At 37.0% G+C, this 19166-nt stretch overlaps 1 protein-coding gene across 6 annotated transcripts in view; it reads left to right on the top strand.

Annotated features, from left to right (window-relative positions):
• The window catches only part of RPS6KA3 (ribosomal protein S6 kinase A3), a 120563-nt gene that overhangs the window by 50384 nt on the left and 51013 nt on the right, over positions 1-19166 (top strand). For 5 of the 6 annotated variants that reach the window (XM_030306335.1, XM_030306331.1, XM_030306332.1 and 2 more), the window contains 2 exons: positions 10158-10274; positions 15885-15966. In XM_030306335.1, the coding sequence (XP_030162195.1) occupies positions 10158-10274; positions 15885-15966 (199 nt within the window). Of the gene's footprint in view, positions 1-5295; positions 5334-10157; positions 10275-15884; positions 15967-19166 lie in introns of those variants that run through there. The other variant, XM_030306336.1, reaches the window with a different exon arrangement.

The raw sequence follows: 19166 nt of genomic DNA, 5'->3' as shown, positions 1-19166 counted from the left end.
AGCCAGTCATGTGTATTATACATTTCAACTCTGTATATTTTGTAAACTTATTTTTGCATTAGCTTTTACTGGTAGAGTAATATTTACTTTGCTAGTGATGGTAATTTTATATGGTATAATTTTTTATGGTGATGGTAACTTTCAGTATTAAACTAGACATGAAAAAAATTGTGAACTTACTAATAGGAGATTACTATAATGTAAGCAATATTTTAATGGGTAGGAGAATGTCTTATTTTAAAGAATCAAGACCTTAAATTCAGACTTTTGTTGAAATTGGTTCTTTTAAAATTTTGAAGTTTTTTATCAACTATATTTAAGTGACTTTGAGTAATTTTATCTGACTTAGAGTAGGCAGAGTTTTCAAAGCATTACTTTGTTGAAATGTGCTTAACAAATGATAATTTGCATTTTATGTCATCTAAAATTCTGCCAAATTAACTTGATATTTTGCCATGAGAATTGTGCTATCCTGCTGCTCTTTAAAGAGAATTAAATTTGTTGATTGGGATTCCCGATTAGGAGAAAATTGTGCTCTCTGCGGCAGTGATTAGGAGAGTTAGTCTGGAAAACAGCAATGCTGTTTTCTCAAACAAATGTAAGAAGCTGGCTTGGAATACTCTCTTAGAAACTGTGGTTAACTGAAAAATGCTGAGCATATTTATAATCCATTAGAAAAAAGGTGAATTGGATTTGGTCAAATTGTAATCTGGAATATATTAAAATATGGCTTTCACCATGGCTTCAATAAACAGCCTAATTATGTCACAGCCAAATAGTTTTTATGTATCTTGATCATCTAAAAATTAACATACATTTTTTAAATTAAAAAATACAGTACATTATAGAACCTTGTATCTATATAGAGATTAATACTTTGATTTTGAGTTACATTTAAGAGGCAAATGAAGTATACATTTTTCATTTGTAAGGTCTTCTTTATGTTAGGCCAAAAACTGGTTACTATTCATGGTTAGAAAAGATTTATTCATTAGTTTTTACCAAGAAACATTTAAATAGTTTACTTCAAGTTTCAACCATATTTTCTGACATTCAAAACAATTTAGAAAATACAAATGCCTTAAGAACACACTTCCTGACTCACGGGAGGGCAGGAAAAAGGAAATTATGTATACAAGTCAGGGCATAATGCCAAATGTTGAATCATTCTTTAAAATCAATTAATATCACCCAGTTTGTTTACTTATGGCAGTATGTTTCAATATTAGGTTTTCTATAACTCAAATAACATCACTTTCTGTTCCTTTTCTTTAATCCTTTTACATTTTAAGAACAAACTTGTATCTTTTCCCTCTCAACTTAAAAAGGAAACGCTAAGTTAATTTTTTTCCCCATTAAAGGGTGAACTTTAAGGGTCATTTAGTAAGGAACCTATGGACCTCTTGGTAGTCCTGGGAAACAAACAGGGTGGCTTTCTGTGTGATTGGAGAAACACCATAAGATCTACCTGTCCATAAATTTTCTTCTGCCATTTTTCTGTGATGTCTAAAATGACATTCTTTGCAGAATTCCTAAAATTATATATTTTTTAGCTTAACTGGCCTTGCTTTTTCTATCAGGGGTCATATCTCAACAAGTATTTATCCAATAATAAATCTTGGAATCCCTAGGTCAATTCCTAGAGGGAAGATACTATTCTTGTTAAATTTTTTTTATTACATTTTATTTATTTTTGAGAGAGTGAGACAAAGTGAGAGTGGGGGAGGGGCGGAGAGAGAGGGAGACACAGAATCGGAAGCAGACTCCAGGCTCTGAGCTGTCAGCACAGAGCCTGACCCAGGGCTGGAACCCACGAACTGTGAGATTATGACCTGAGCCGAAGTCAGCCGCTCAACTGACTGAGCCACCCAGGCACCCCTATAGGCACATTTTCTTGATCAAATTACTGTCTTTCTTTGCTACACAAAGAGTGAATTTTTGTTAACCAAAGTCTGTCACACCTGAGAAACTGTTTCTGTTTATTTCACTATTGTATGTGGGTATTAATCACAGTATAAATAGAACAGTGAATTTGTTAATTTCTTGATGTATCATAGTTTCGGTCATCAGTGATGATATTAAAACTTTTTTAAATTTTTTTAATGTTTATTTCTGAGACAGAGGGAGACAGAGCATGAGTGGGGGAGGGGCAGAGAGAGAGAGGAAGACACAGAATCAGAAGCAGGCTCCAGGCTCTGAGCTGTCAGCACAGAGCCTGACACGGGGCTCAAACTCACGAACTGCGAGGTGACCTGAGCCAAAGTCAGATGCCTAACCGACTGAGCCACCCAGGCGCCCCACTATTCTTCATCTTAGTATCTGTAACACCTAGCACACTACCTGGCTCATGATCTGAGTTGCCTTCTAAGAGAGTCTGTCATAGATCAGAAACATTTCCATTTGAACCAATCAGAAAGAAGCAGAAGCAACAGAGCCTCCTGAATTTTAGTTCCCTCTTCGACCTATTTTCTTCTTCTCTTTTGCATTCTCTTATGCAAACACTGGTTCCCATGCGTGCTCCCACACTGACCTCTGCACTGGCTTGTCTGTTGCCTGAAATGCTCTTTCCCCAAATGGTTGACTCCATCACATCCTTTTGGTCTTTACTAACATAGCACCTTTTCAATAAAACCTACACGGATGATTTTATTTAAAATTGGAAGCTGTCCTTTTCATCTCTGCACTTCTGATCCCTCTTACCCAACTTAATATCTTTTGTCTATGATATTTATCATGTTCTAACATGAATATACCTATTATTATTGTTTGGTTTCTCCCCAAAACACCAGAGATTTTGGTCTGTTTCATTTATTGTATATCTCGGAGACCTAGAAGAGTGCTTGGCATGTATTAGGTACTCAGGAAAGAAATATTTAAATGGACAAACGAGTTCCCATACATAGCTTGAAGGTATTGAACACCTAGGTTGGGGGTGGCAAATATCCGAAAGTGATAGTATAAACAAATGATACAGGATTGTGGTATAGAACAGCTGCCAGCCTCACAGTTTTGCCTACAACTAGAACTTTACTTACAAAATAAACATAGACTTTGTAAAAATAAAAATACAGAATTTACTATAACTTTTGAAAATACACAAAGTAAGTTTTTTTGTGATGATGAATGGGCAGAAAATACACTTGTACTAGAAAATGTATAAATATGTGAACCTCACAGAGTAATAATGGATATAAGTTAAATATGTGCTCTACTTCATTGGCAACATTCTTATTTCATAAAATTATAGTTGCTTTCTGTGTACTTACAGGCAAAAACACAATTTTATAAACTGTCAAACTGTAGTTCTATGTTTTCATGTGACAGATTTATTTCAGTAACAGGTGATTTATTGACAAGATATGTTTTTCACATGCAAATGTCAGTCCTGACTTCACAAATTTGATATTCCTCTCTGCATCCATCTCATTGGATTCTAGGTATGAGCTAGAAGAGCACATGTTTGCTTTTTTACCTGTTGTCCAAGATTGCCCAAACATTATTAATATTACGTCCTAGGTGAACCTCAAATTCATTTCTAAAATACTCATGGTCCCATAACTTGGTAACACGGGTGACATTAAGCACAGGCTAGACATTGAGATACCAACCAAGGATGTTTTACCTCTTATACTACTATGACTACATATACATAAAAGTAGATAGAAAATAGCTTGCTAATGTAACTAGTAAAAATTTAAACATGGAACAAAAACATGTGTTGAAGATAAAACAGTGACAGATTTTCAGAACTTGGGCCATAGGCCTTGATCTTTTGTCTCCACACCCAAGAACACTTTTTTGTACTTCCCTAGCACCAATTTAGAAAAGACTTTTGAAATTCTAGTTTATATCCTCAAAGAGGTTTGGAATGATTGCATCCATTTTGGAGGAAGAGGGTAGGGAGTGGAGGAAGTTGCTATTTTTTTAAAATTTTTTAACTTTTTATTTATTTTTGAGAGAGAGAGCGAGTGGGGGAGGGGCAGAGAGAGAGGGAAACAGAATCGGAAGCAGGCTCCAGGCTCTGAGCTGGCAGCACAGAATGCGCGCAGGGCTCCAACTCACAAACCGCGAGATCATGACCTGAGCTGAAGTCGGATGCTTAACGGACTGAGCCACGTAGTCGCCCAAAGTTGCTATTTTTTTTTTAAGAAACATTGAGAAAAGGAGCACTTGCAAATTTATTTTAAAACAAGACTTGCTGGGGGCATCCGAGTGGCTCAGTTGGTTGAGCCTCAGACTCTTGGTTTGGGCTCGTCATGAACCCAGGGTTGTGGGATCAAGCCCCATGTGGTGCTCTGCACTGAGTGCAGACCCTACTTAAGATTCTCTCTCTCTCTCTCTCTCTCTCTCTCTCTCTCTCTCTCTCTGTCTCTGTCTCTCTCCCTGTCCCCCACTCATGCTCCCTCTCTCTTTAAAAACAAAATAAAATAAGATTTGCCAGAATAAGAAATTCAGTATGAGGGTGGGAAAATAAAATCAAGGAAGTGTCTCAGAAAATAGGAGAGAAAAGATAAGTGGCATACAGGATTCAATCCCAGACATACAATACCCAACTAAATAGAGGAGTTGAAAAAAGACAAACCCTGAAAAATGGATGGAAGGAAATTATCAAAGAAATGTTAGATTTCCCCCAGAGGCAAAGAATTCAGGTCTTTAGATTATAAAGTCTCACTAACCATCTAACATTCAGAAGGAAAGAAGACCCATATTTATCTCACTAATGAGGAATTTCAGAAGTACAAGGACAGCGAAAATTCTTAAAGCTTCTGGAAAGAGGGGCGCCTGGGTGGCTCACTCAGTTAAGCGTCTGACTTTGGCTCAGGTCATGATCTTGCTGTTCGTGAGTTCGAGCCCCACATCGGGCTCTGTGCTGACAGCTAAGAGCCTGGAACCTGCTTTGGATTCTGTGTCTCCTTCTCTCTCTGCCCCTCCCCTGCTTGTGCTCTGTCTGTCTCTGTCTTTCAAAAATAAATAAATGTAAAAAAGAAATTAAAAAAAAAAGCTTCTGGAAAGAAAATCAGTTCACCTTCCCAAAAATGTGTATCCGGCTAACATCACCCATTTCAGTAGCAGTCCTGGCTGTTAGAGGGCATTGGATCATTGGTGTCAATGTTCTGAGGCCAGATTGTTTTTATTCTAGAATTTGGTACAAAGCCAAATTATACAAATGTGAAGACAAAATAAAGATATCTTCAGATGTGCAAGCTTCAGAAAGTTTTTTTTCTACATCACCTTTCTTAGGAAGTTACAAGGGAGTAATCTAAGAAAGAGAAAGACATGGGAAACTGAGAATAGTGGATTCGACCAGAAAAGCACTGAAGAGATATCCGGAGGTAATAGCTGCGCAGCAAGGCCTAGAGAACAACCATTCCTGATGGGAGAGTAAGAGAGTGCTCTCAGAAGAATGGGAAGTATGGTAAAGGGTTAAGGAGAAATTAAGACTAATGGTCAGATTAACCTTTCCCTCCCCCCAGAATGATGGGGTGGGGGTGGGGGCTGCTGCTGTTACAAACAGGGAAAAAAAAAAACATGCAAAAAATTCATGGTCCCAATAGAACTCAAAGTAAAATGTATCATGAATTTAAGCATTTGATGAAATGGTGGTTTTTTAAGTCCCCTCAGATTGTTTTGGAAGTCACTGTTACAGGCCCATATAAAAGGAAATTTAAATGTACTTTCTAGCCTACATTTAAACAATATATTGTCATGAAAATATATGTGGATGCTGGCTTATAAGCCTTCTGCTTTTAAAATCAGGCTGTGGAGACAACGTGAAGGACTTGGCTGTGGTTATAGCAGAGAATGTTAATTTTCTTAACATTAATAAAAATGTAAAAATACGATCAGCAGCAGATTGGGGAAGCTTGAGAGAAAAAAATGTACAGGCACTAATTAGCCTCCTTTTACAAAGTGAGGAGTTAGGATTCTATCCAAAACTAAGAGAAAACATAAGTTTGGGGCACCTGGGTGGCTCAGTCCAACTCTTGATTTTGGCTCAGGTCATGATCTCAGGGTTTGTGAGATGGAGCCCCTGTGTCGGGTCTGCACTGACAGCTTGGAGACTGCATGGGATTCTTTCTCTCCCTCTCTCTCTGCCCCTCCCCTGCTCAGGCACTCTCTCTCAAAATAAATAAATAAACATTAAAAAAAGAAAAGTTTATGTAGAAGTAATATAATTATCAAACAGTGGAGAGAAAGATGATAAAAGGATATAAGTGAATCATCTAATTTTTAAATCAGCAGGCATTGTCTTGGGGCACCTGGGTGGCTCAGTCGGTTAAGTGTCTGACTTTGGCTCAGGTTCGTGGTTTGAGCCCCGTGTCAGGCTCTGTATTGACAGCTTGGAGCCTGGAGCCTGTTTCAGATTGTGTTTCCCTCTTTCTCTGTCCCTCTCCCACTCGCGCTCTGTCTCTCTCTGTCTCAAAAATAAGTAAACATTAAATTTTTTTTAAATCAGCAGGCATTGTCTTAAAGTTAATCAACCAAGGAATTATGAAAGTAAGTGCAGAAAGAACTAACTTTTGTTTAAAGGCCTAGGTATGAGGGTGAAAGGAGACTTGCTTTTCATCATAAGGTATTCTGTCACTATTTGATTTGTCATTTGTGTGCACATATTACTTTAATTTTAAAAACACGTTTAAGGAACAGGAAATAACCCAGGTTGATGAAAGGTTACATGTAAGGCAATGTTGGGAGAAAATACCAGAAAACTAAGTTGCAGCCGTATTGTAGAGGGCCTCAAATTCCAAGGTGAAGCAGTGCATTTAATTTGGGAAAACTCAGAAGAGTGTTTGAGCCATCTGGTCATATGACTGAAGCTGTCTCCTTTTAGAAAACGAATTTGTCAGGAGGATAAATTGGACTGGCAGTGGCACAAAGGAGCATTCTGAGTAACCAAGCTAGTTTCAGTTTTCCACAGGAAAGGTAATGAAGGATTGTACCTGAGTGGTGCTGTTGGAAATGGAAGAACGAACGAACAAACGAACGAAAGAAAGAAAGAAAGAGAGGGAGGGAGAGGGAAGAAAGAAAGAAAAAAAAGGAAAGAAAAAGGAAAGAAAGGATATTTCCATTACCATGTTTGATACATGGTAGATATTTTAGTGTATGTTGAATGAAAGGATCAAAGGGAGATTCCATGGTTTTTGGTAACTTGTTTGACAAGAGAGGAAAGGAAGGGTAGTCATCAAAGATGAAATCTTTCTTAAATAAAAGAAAATAGTTACTGCTGTTTATTTTGATATCCATGACCTGATTGTAGCTCTCACTATGAAAGTAAGGCTTGATTCTATATGCCTGCTACAAAATGCAAAACATTTTAACTAAGTGATGCCTTCCCTGTGTTGCATCATTGTGACACACAACTATAGAATTTGTTATGAAATAAAAGATGAAACAATATTGCAACCTAAAATTAAATCCCACTTACCCAAGAAAGAAAACCGGTAAGACATATAGAACCTTGTAGAGTATAGTTCTTCACAGCCTCGTGATTTAAGGGCAAAAATGGCTGTTAGATTCCCATTGGGCTCTTGAACGGATGATTTTTTCCATAGGAGGCTAACTGGCACATTACTGGAATCCAACCCATGAACTTGGCCTCTTAAGTCTGTAATCCACTAGTCTTTAAAATGTGATGTGACAGCACTTTGGGTTACAGAAAAGGAGAACTTGTTTATAGTTTCATTTCATGCATAAGGTATATAATTTAGCAATACAAAAGTATATATAATTTATAAGCCAATAGGTGTACAAATATTGGGTATATGCTAATTTAATTAAAAAAAATTATTTTTTGTTGGTAAGGATATGCTACCAAAGGTTCTGAGACATTTCTCTAATCACTTTAGCTAACTGACCCAAGAGATACAGACCAGTTACAAAGATCAAGGGAATAAGTCTGTATGTTCCTGCCATTGATCTTGGATGGGGAACCACCAGAAGCCTATGACATTCTCAGTGTGGAATAATGCTGAAAGCCTTGTTTTAGAAGTCACTAGAAGTCAGAACCTGGAATTGAGCCATAAGTCTACCAGTTACTGGCTTATGTTCTTTACTTAATCTCTTTAAACTTCAGACTATATTCAAACCATTTGACCTTTAAAAGGTCTGTCAAATTTCTAGTGGGGAATGGGGGAGTCTGTAGAGAATTCGGAGATGTTTTTGCTTGCTCTGAGGTATACTCCACCCTGTTATTATCAACTCTAACATTGATATGTAGTTAGAGATTTGTCATGAAGCATAACATAAAAATGTGAAAAAGTACCTAACCCAGAGTTGGTACATGGTAAGTGCTTAATAAATATTTGCTGGATTTTAATCCAAATCTTACTTAATTCCACGTATGCACTGTTCTTTGAAAGTTTTCTTAAAAGAATTTAGTAATTTGCTTCCTGCCTTTGCTAATATAGCTACAAATAGCTATCGTTCTTGAGCCCTTGTACACCAGTGTCATTTGCAGAGAAGGGGTGCCCAGGAATGGGGCAGAGTCTCAGAGTCAGGTAATGCTTGATCCTACCCTAATACTTACTGAACAAGATGTTTGTGAGAAGTACAGGGGGTAGTGCATGTGAAATTACAAAATAAAGGACTAAACCATATTAGGAGATTGTTTTATTGTTGCCAAAGTTCTGAGAGAGTCCAACATGATTAAGCTGCCTCACTGTAGCACAGCCTACAAACTTGTGTCTTACAGAGTAAAATGCTGGGCCTGGATGTATTTTTTGACCTGTTATAGGAGCTTTTCTTCCTTTTACTATTCATTTTCAAAACCTGCCACATTAGGATACCTAATATTCTTTTTCAGAAATCTTTGAATTCCATATATAGCCAACATTCTGTCTCAGTGTTAATTGAGTTCAAACATTTATGTAAAACAAGAATAATAAAAATAATGAATTATTTGTGTACAGCACATTTAGATTCTACTAATAATACTTAGGCACTCAGAAAAATAACATCATAGGCCAAAAAAAAGAAGTAAAAACAGTCTTTGACAGTCTGAGTTTTGTCTTACTGTAGTTTTTGGCTGTAACATATAGTACATGTCTTGATTAAATAAGGTATACTTAATCTGCTAATTCCAGAGTGAATAAGTAACTGAAATTCTGTGTATACTTGGATGTATTTTCAACCTTTCTCTCCTTTCTGATACTTTCGCTCAGATACACTGAAGCATCCACTGTCTTTAAAAATCTTCTTAACCCCGGGGCACCTGGGTGGCTCGGTTGAGCATCTGACTTCGGCTCAAGTCATGATCTCACAGCTCGTGAGTTCGGGCCCCTTGTCAGGCTCTGTGCTGACAGCTCAGAGCCTGGAGCCCACTTCAGATTCTGTGTCTCCCTCTCTCTCTGCCCCTAACCCACTTGCATTCTGTCTCTGTCTCTCTCAAAAATAAATAAACATTAAAAAAATTAAAAATCTTCTTAATCCCAAGACCTTCCACTGTTCATTATGCTAAATAGTACTTTTTTTTTTTCCTGTGTCTAATCCTCTGTCCAAATGGTAAATCTTTTTGGGTTTTGTGTTTTAGAGCTATTCCTTTCTCCACTGTCAGATCTCAAGTAGTCCTAGAAACAGAACGTATCTTAACATATTTCCAACAGAATAAACTTCAGCATACTGATTCAAATGGCCCTGCTGAGGATAGAAATCTCTATGTTTGCCTTGGAATATTTTTCAACTCATCTCCCAAAAAGTGTGTGTGTGTGTGTGTGTGTGTGTGTGTGTGTGTGTGTGTGTAACATTGGTTCTACCAAATACAAGCACATGTCAAAGCACAGCAGATTACTCCAATCTGTTTTCAGACTTCTTTACACCCTCTGCACTCACCCCATGAAACTATTTGTTCTAATTGTCTCCAGTAGGAAGAATGAAGAGTTGGAAATACTCAGTGCTAATGTCAAGTAGAAGTTAAATTGGTCTATGCAGTGGGCTGCTATTATTCTCTCTTACATTTAAGTTGAAATTACGTTGTGGGTAGAGCATGTGATTCTTGATCTCAGGGTCATGAGTTCAAGCTCCATGTTGGGCATAAAGCTTCCTTAAAAAAATAATAATTTGACGATTTCTAATATGATATGTTAAATTTATATTTCTTAACTTTTAGCTGGAGAAAGTATCTCTGACTCTCTTTTCTTTCTTTATATTTGCATCAACAGGAAGAAGGCAGTATCAAAGAAATTGCAATCACACATCATGTAAAGGAAGGACATGAAAAGGCAGATCCTTCCCAATTTGAACTTTTAAAAGTATTGGGACAGGGATCATTTGGAAAGGTAAGTCATGAGTGTGTGTTTTTAAAAAGTTTTTTGGGGAGAATTCATGTGTATTTAGTACAGATGGGGAATGGAACTATTTTATGAAATACTGATCTCCCTACAAGCAGTGTTTCTATGTTCTTACATTTCTCACTATCAGTAAGTGTTGGAAAGTGAATAAAGTCATTGAAAAGTACACTGGAAATGTTTGTAAATTGGCAGTATTCACTTCATATTCATTTTATCTTCAAGAACATGTGACCTCTCTAAGGGGCGCCTGGGTGGCTCAGTCGATTGCGCAGCTGACTTTGGTTCAGGTCATGATCTCATGGCTCATGAGTTGGAGCCCCACATCTGTGCTCACAGCCCAGAGCCTGGGGCCTGCTTCAGATTCTGTCTCCTCTCTTTCTGCCCCTCCCCTTCTCGTGCACTGTCTCTCTCTCTCTCTCTCTCTCTCTCTCTCTCTCTCTCAAATGTAAATAAACATAAAAAAAATTTTTTAAAAAGAACATGTGACCTCTCTTAATTGCACTTTGCAAATGATTAAAAATCGAAAAATATTCCCTTTGTACACTTTATGATACTCTTTTTGAGTCCTCATGTAGAATTGGAAGGTGCTCTTGCAGATAAATTATCACAATATGTCTCAGTTTTCCCTCCAGACTATCCCTAATACCCGTAGAAAGTAGATGAATACTTCTAAGGAATTAGGGTGGGGATTGCCAATATGAGTCATGAAATTTTGGGGACTTACATCTTGTCTTTAAAATGAATATTGGGGCACCTGGGTGGCTCAGTCAGTTAAGCCGCTGACTTGGGCTCAGATCATGATCTCACGGTTCGTGAGTTTGAGCCTACTGCATGTGCTCACTCACTCTCTCTCTCTCTCTCAAAAATAAATGAATATTTTTTTTAATTTTAAATATAAAAAAATAAATTTAAAATGAATACAAAGGTTGCATTGTATTCAGTGATGTCCATGTTTGTCTTTACTATCAAAAAATGTTTCCCAAACCCACCAACTAAAATTGTTCCGCAAAATGCAATATCTTCATTCTTCTGCTAATCCGTTTCTCAATGATAGGAAAATTCTGAGATTGCATTCAACTTGCACATTGCAGTGCTTCCTTACCACCTCCCTGTGAGGAGACATTTGAAGATAATGTGCTTTGCAAACTTCAAAACAACACTTGAACTTCCTTGTGTATTTTAGAGGGACTCTTTAGCAATTCTTGGTTAATATAGGTAATTTATTACAGCTGTTAACCTCTTTCAACCCCCCCCCCCCAAAGTGATGCTTTTAATTCACATCTAGGTTAAGTAGGCAGAATAACATAATGGTTGCAAGTTTGGGCCCTATAGGTCAGTCAGACTTGGATCCGATTTTTTTTTCCTTCTGCCTAACTTGCTTCATGTTCTTGAGCAAGTTATTTAACCTCTTAGAGGCTCATTTTCCTCCCAGTCAGTCATTAAGTATTGAAATTCCTCAAGGTTCCATTCTAGGCTTCCTTCTCCTCACTCTACACTCCCTACTAATTATTTTCTCTATACCCACTATCTTAATTATAACACATATACAGCTGTCTTAACAGATTTCTATCTCCAATCTAGATCATGCCTCTAAGCTCTGAACTCTGGACAGCTGCATATTTTTTTCTCTTAACGTGTCTCCAAGGCATTTTAAACTCAACATGTCTAAGACCAAACTCATGATTTTCCCCTGCCCCCCCCCAAACCTGCCCTGTTTCATTTTTCTCTGCAGCTATGAATGGTATCCAGTTAAGCCAAAAACTAGGGAGTCATTTTTGACATATCCTTCTACTGCCTACCCTTTCCTCTTGCCACCCACCCACCAATCTAATCTGTCAGTAAGTCCTATTGATTTAGTAATGATTTCTCAAATCTTGTCTATCCTGTCCTTCTCCACTGCCACTCCTCAAGTCTATGGAACCACCATTTCTCCCTGGCCTATTGAAGGAGGCTCCTAACTGGGGCTTCCCAAATTTATTCTTTTCTCAAGCCACTATTTACATAACAGCCAACAAGAGCTAATCTTATACTTTAGTAGCCTCCCTTTGTCTTTAGGATAAAGACATATTCTTAAGATATCTGAGGAGCCCCTTTTTGTGGTGTCTAGCTACCTCAGCAGCATCACTTTATGTATTTTTCACTACCTGTGTTCTGGCCACACTGTCCACCTTTTTCAGTCCTTATGCACCAGGCTCCATCCCACTAGAAAGCCTTTGCACATGCACTTCCCTCTGCACGCAACACTCCACTCCACTCCCACCCCCTCCTCATCTTGTTAACTCCTCTCATGCTTATGATCTCAAAGAGGTCTTCTCTGCCATTCTGACTAGGTCATATTCCTCTATTTTACCCTGTCAGAACATCTTATACCTCATCTTCACAGCACTCACCACAATTGCAGCTTTTCATTTGTGTAGTTGTTTATTGGCTGTCTCTTATATATTCATTCCATGAGTGCAGGGGACATGCTTTGTAACATGTCTCAGCATTGAGCTGGCAACACAGTATCTATCATATAATTCTGGAAAAAAGCAATGAGTAAATAATAGTCCTGACCTCATAGGTTAGTCGTGAGAATTAAATAATATAAGGCCATGCACATAATATCTGCTGTGGAGTTGTATTATCCTGCAATGCATTACAGATAAACCCAAATATATGGGTTCCTTTCTATACATTAGATTTTCAAGGAATAGAGTATTTAAGTTGCCAGAAGTTAGCATGCATCTCCCTTTATTTCTTTAAAAGTAATTTAAATACCTTACTATAAATAGCAAACATTAAAAATACAGCGTCTCCTTTCTTACTCATCCTAAAAAGTCAGCGTAAGCCAAGGAAACAGGAATGACCTGTCAGAGCTTAGAATAGCTTCATGGGGGAGTTCGAAAGGTCACAAATGCTCTGGTGGGGGAAGATCTGATGGCATCTGGGACCGCTGCTGCTCCTGCTACATTGACTGGTAACCTGCCAGAGGGAACATTAATAGTGCCCTAAGCAGGAGCACAGAACTGGGTGGCTGGCCTGGTTCTCGTTCCAATACATCCACTGTGACACTAGTCAAATTATTTAACCTCGCTAAGCCCTAGCTTGGGCAGTTATAAATAGGCATTGCTCAGTCCTCCTGCCTCCCAAAATTATCATGATGATGTATTACAAATGCTTGTGAAGGTCCTTTGCAAACTAACATGTGCTGAAAGTATTAAGGTAATCTTTTTTTTTAAATGATTTTATTTTTGAGAGAAAGCATAGGGGAGAGGCAGAGAGAGAGGGACATAGATAATCTGACAGCAGAGAACGTGATTTGGTTCTTAAACTCATGAACCATGAGATCATGACCTGAGCTGAAGTCAGATGCCTATCCAACTGAGCCACCCAGGCAGCCGATGTGGTAAAGTACTTTCAAAGAAGGGTGAAGAAAGCTTGCAATCCACAGGGAGAATTTTCTTGTACGGTGGCACAAAGAAGCTTGGTTAGAGAATCTTAAGAATAAATATTAGAAAAATCCTAATTATCTCCACCTAATTAAAATTTATTTCTGTTTAAAAATACTAATAATCGTTGCTTACCTTTAACATTTGAATGTCATTCCATCTTAGGAACCTGATTAAGAATGCTTTTTTTCTCCCTAGTTTCGCTCCGTGCTAACTGGCTACAAGGAGCTAAAGAGTGGAGCATCACAGAGGGGGATAGGATGGGGGGTTTGGTTTGGGGAGAGGAACCTCCAATGCATCAGGGTTTCTGTGCAAGTTGTGGTGCTCTTTACTAGGCTTGAGGTCATTGCCAATCACCTTTAGCACAATTTCTCAAAGTGAGGAACTCTGCCTTGCCCTAGAATCAGTTGAATGTAGTATTTTTTTTAATTTTGTGCTAATAACCTGGCATGCTAGTGCATATAATTGAGAGCTGACCTTAAAGTTAATTGTTGATTATAATTGCTTCTCTTCCCATCTGTGGCAGCTCAATAACACTGCTAGGTAGAAAAAAGAGTTGGAATTCAGGTCCATTTAGCAAGTATGTGTAAAGATTTCATGAAAAAGATCATCAATCACTATGTGGTACACCTGAAATTAATATTACCCTGTGTGTTAACTAACTGGAATTTTTTAATGTTTATTTAATTTTTTTGAGAGAGAGAGAGCACGAGAGAGCTCGCGACTGGGGGAGAGGCAAAGAGAGAGGGAGACAGAGGATCTGAAGCAGGCTCTGCACTAACAGCTCAAAGCCTGACATGGGGCTTGAACCCACGAACCATGAAATCATGACATGAGCCAGTGTCAGGTACTCAAGTGACTGAGCCACCCAGGTGCCCATTTTATTTAAATGGAATTTAAATAAAAACTTTAAAAAAAAAGATCACAAGCCTAATGATCAAAATGAATAGAAGAGATTTATAGGTACTCTTGTATTAGCCATGTTATAGCACAACCATGAATTATCTACAGCAGACTTTATTCATTTTGCATAAATTTCACACTGTATTTTGAAAGCAGCTAAAAATATTTGGAAAGCCAAGAAGCTCAGTAACATACCTAGGAACTGTGTTTTGCATATTTAGATATATGTGATAATTTTATTTTTGAAAGGTGGGGTTCTGGCTTAAGTCACATTAAATATTTGTGAATACAAGAAACAAATATAGAGAACAAACTGAGGGTGGACGGTGGGGTGGGAAGAGGGAAAATGGGTGATAAGCATTGAGGAGGGCACTTGTTAGGATGAGCACTGGGTGTTGTATGTAAGCCAATTTGACAATAAATTATATTTTTAAAAAAGAATTTAAAACTAGAATATTAAATAAATAACAGTCAACGGGGCGCATGGGTGGCTCAGTCGGTTAAGCGCCGGCTTTGGCTCAGGTCATGATCTCACATTTCATGAGTTCGAGCACGGCATCAGGCTCTGTGCTGACAGCTCAGAGCCTGGAGCCTCTTCAGATTTTGTGTCTCCCTCTCTCTCTCTGCTCCTCCCCTGCTCACACTCTGTCTCTGTCTCTCTCTCTCTCTCTCTCTCTCTCTCTCTCTCTCTCAAAAATAAATAAAGATAAATAATCAAAATTTAAAAAAATATTTGTGAATAGCCTTCTTCAATGTAACTGTTTTAAGTTGTTCTGCCCAGCAATGAGAAATTTATGTGTAGTTTTCATACATAGAAAAGACCAATCATCAATGAATAATTGTATCAACAGAAAATTGTGGTCAAGGGGAACAACTGTGTGACAATTTTTATGGAATCAGAAGAATTTTTGTTTTGTTAAAAGCAGAGCAATGACCACCTGTGTTATACTTCAAACAAGTTAGGCTTTTATCTAATTATGACATAGCTTAAAAATGTTTATTTGTGTCTTATATGTGACATGCTTTTCTAGAATTGGCAAACAACAAAAAGAAAGAAAACAATGTATTCACTTATGTTGACACCTGAAGTTATAGCCAGCTGTTACAACTCATTGTACTTATAATTGATACATAAGGAAAATCGGCCTCTACAGTGTATTAGAATCTTTCTAATAATAAACTGTATTATAGAAAGGGTCTCATTTTTAACAGTGGTGTCATTTGTGATACTTTGTCAAACTTTCTTTCTCTCATTTAAATACAGGTTTTCTTAGTCAAAAAAATCTCAGGCTCTGATGCTAGACAGCTTTATGCCATGAAAGTATTGAAGAAGGCCACCTTGAAAGGTAAGTGCTGCGACTATTTATAACGTTTGTGTAGTGTAAACAGACTGAAAGGTCTCAGTAGATCTCCAGTGACTCCTAGGCCAGTTACTTACATTCTGAATCTGTTCCTATTACTGTCTTTAAATTTAGACTTTCTTTTAGTGAATTTTTCCTACTGGGCTAGGAATCATATGGCTAGTGAGAATGGGAGTTGCCATATTATAAAAGTATCGTAAATTCATCTTGGGCTTATGCAAGTAGAAGTTGAGAAGATTCAAACTGGGTTTGATTCATCTTCAAATTAATGTCATTATTTTAATGTTTTGAAAACTTACTGATTTACTGGATGCAAAATACCGTTTATTTTAAGGACTTTATCATCTTGGTCTCCAAGTAAATTTTTATACTAAGCCTCAGATTTTGAACAATCTAATGTAGGATTTGACTCTTACAGGTAAATAGTCATTTAGAGGAAATTACACATAGTTCTTAAAATATTTACATCTTCCTTTTATGTAGTAGTATTGGTTATTTTACCACATAACCTCCAGTTGTTTTTGTATTGATTCCCAACATCATTTTTTTCTTCTTCAATTTACATGTAATTTTAAAGATTTTAGAATATTCTGAAAGGAATATCTGTGATGATCATTTATTATTTCTGATGTTATTCTTCCCAGCTAGTCACCCACTCTGGATATCATTATTCTAAGAAATTCCACATTTTTCTATAAACATCCTTTGCTTCCTTTCTCTTGCTCCCTTCCTGAATGTATTTTCTTTCCTATCCAGTCTCTATTCCTGGAACACTACATAGTTGATTCTTGCTAGGACCAGGAAATTAAATTTTATCCTCAGTGCCCTCCTTTATATCAGTACTTCTATAACTTTATGCTTAGGAATTCCATGTTATAAAACTGCATAGGTGGAGGGGCGCCTGGGTGGCTCAGTTGGTTAAGTGTCCGGCTCTTGATTTCAACTGAGGTCATGATCTCACAGTTTGTGAGATCAAGCCCTGTGTTGGGCTCCACGCTGTCAGCATGGGATTCTCTCTCTGCCCCTTTCCCACTCATTCATTCCCCCCCCCTTTCTCAAAATTAATTTTTAAAAAACTCCATAGGTGGAACTTACATAAGAGAGTTCATTCACAAAAACAACAAAAGTAGGTTTCATATGTTTAACAGGATCTGTGTTGTGCATAACATACATAAACTATGAAACTGAAAAATCTAAAAGATATCAGGAAGGAAAATAAATGCCCAGTTCCTTTTACAGAAGGCCAACTGTTGTTAAGAATCCCAGTATTCATCTAGCCATCCATCCAGTTAGCTCCATATCCTCAAGATTCCAATTGAATTTTCTTTTAAATATTTAAAATTTCATTTGAGGGGCGCCTGGGTGGCTCAGTTGGTTAAGCGTCTGACTTTGGCTCATGATCTCACGGTCATGATCTCACGGTCCGTGGGTTCAAGCCCCGCGTCGGGCTTTGTGCTGACAGCTCAGAGCCTGGAGCCTGCTTCGGATTCTGTGTCTCCCTCTCTCTCTGACCCTCCCCCGTTCATGCTTTGTCTCTCTCTATCTCAAAAATAAATAAACATTTAAAAAAATTTTTTTTAATTTCATTTGAAACAAAGCATACACCTCAAAAAATATTTGAAAAAAGAAGAATAAGAAAGGAATAAGCTCTCTCAGGTTTAAAGCTTATTTAAAACAGTAATAATTCACTATGTTATTGGGGGGAATAATATAGGCATACAAATCAGAATAAAACATCACAAAAGTATTATATATTTAAAAAAGGGAAAAAAATAAAAAATTAAAAAAGGAAAGTGGCATATTTTATGCCCTCAGTAAACACTGATTGAATGTGAATTGGAATGAAAAAAGTATTACATATTAAATTTTAATGTATTTATAAAAATATTGAGTACTTGCTGTGCTGTATGACAAACCAGGTATACAGAACATTGAGAAATAATGATTTCATAAGTTTTGTTCGAAATATTCCTGAGCAACCTGGAAAAAAATTAGTCTTCTCTTAAACTCTATGTCATAAAAAATATAGCAATCTAACTGAACAATCTAAGTGGATTTTACAAATTAACACATCTAAGAAACTTGTGAAGAGATATTGAGCAAATTACAAATCTCAAATAAATTGACACTTCAAAAATTTTAGCTTTTCATAAAATGAAAAGTAGTATAAATAGGAAATCATGTAATTATTCACTTCAAATATTACAAAATAATAATATGAAGAATCAATAAAGGACCCCTACAGCCAAATCTAGGACAATTTGAACATTGCAAAAATCCATGATAGTGATAGTATAAAATCCATGAATTGATCCATATATTAAGTAATATGGAGAAAGGGAAGGCTCTTCCTTATAGTAGAATTCCAACTAATAAATGTAAAAGGAACAATTAATAGGAGTTCCTAAAAGGTAACATTACAACCTCTACCTAAAGGATTTCAGGATAAGTTTTATGCAGGGGGATAAAATAATCTTTGGAAAAATGTTCATTTTGCTAATAAAGAAATACATGTAAAAAATTGGATATTGGGGTCCCCGGGTGGCTCAGTCGGTTAAGTGTCTTCAGGTCGTGATCTCATGGTGTGTAGGTTTGGGCTCCCCAGTCGGTCTCAGTGCTGACAGCTCAGAGCCTGGAGCCTGCTTTGGATTCTGTGCCTTCCTCTCTCTCTGCCCCTCTCCCATTCACCCTCTGTTTCTCTCTGTCTCTCAAAAATGAATAAATGTTAAAAAAAAAATTTTTAATGAGTTATTTCATATGATGGCAACATAAATTGGAAAGTGGTTTTGCAGTAAATACAAAGAGCCATTATTGCTGCTAAATTAACCTCAGGAAATAATCTCAAAGAAAGAATTCATGTACTTGACAGTTCTTACAGCAACATTAATTTATAATGTTTATAATTTAGAAATCACACAAACATTGAAAAATGGAGGAATATTTTAATATAGCATATAATTTAATAGAATATTATTTAAAGGAAATATTTCAAATATAATCCCCAAAATGAACTTAATGAAAATATGAAAGTAAACAATTGTAACAAATTTGGCTACCACAAGTATGTAAAATTATATGCATATGAGCTATAGAAGAAACCATAGAAAAGTGAAAATATCTGACATATTGGAATTGTAAACTGTCAGATAATTTTTAATGTATTCTTAAACTCAATTTTTATTTTT

Source organism: Lynx canadensis, chromosome X, assembly GCF_007474595.2.
Source record: "Lynx canadensis isolate LIC74 chromosome X, mLynCan4.pri.v2, whole genome shotgun sequence".
Lineage (NCBI taxonomy): Eukaryota > Metazoa > Chordata > Mammalia > Carnivora > Felidae > Lynx > Lynx canadensis.
This window is presented reverse-complemented; position numbering and strand designations above follow the sequence as displayed.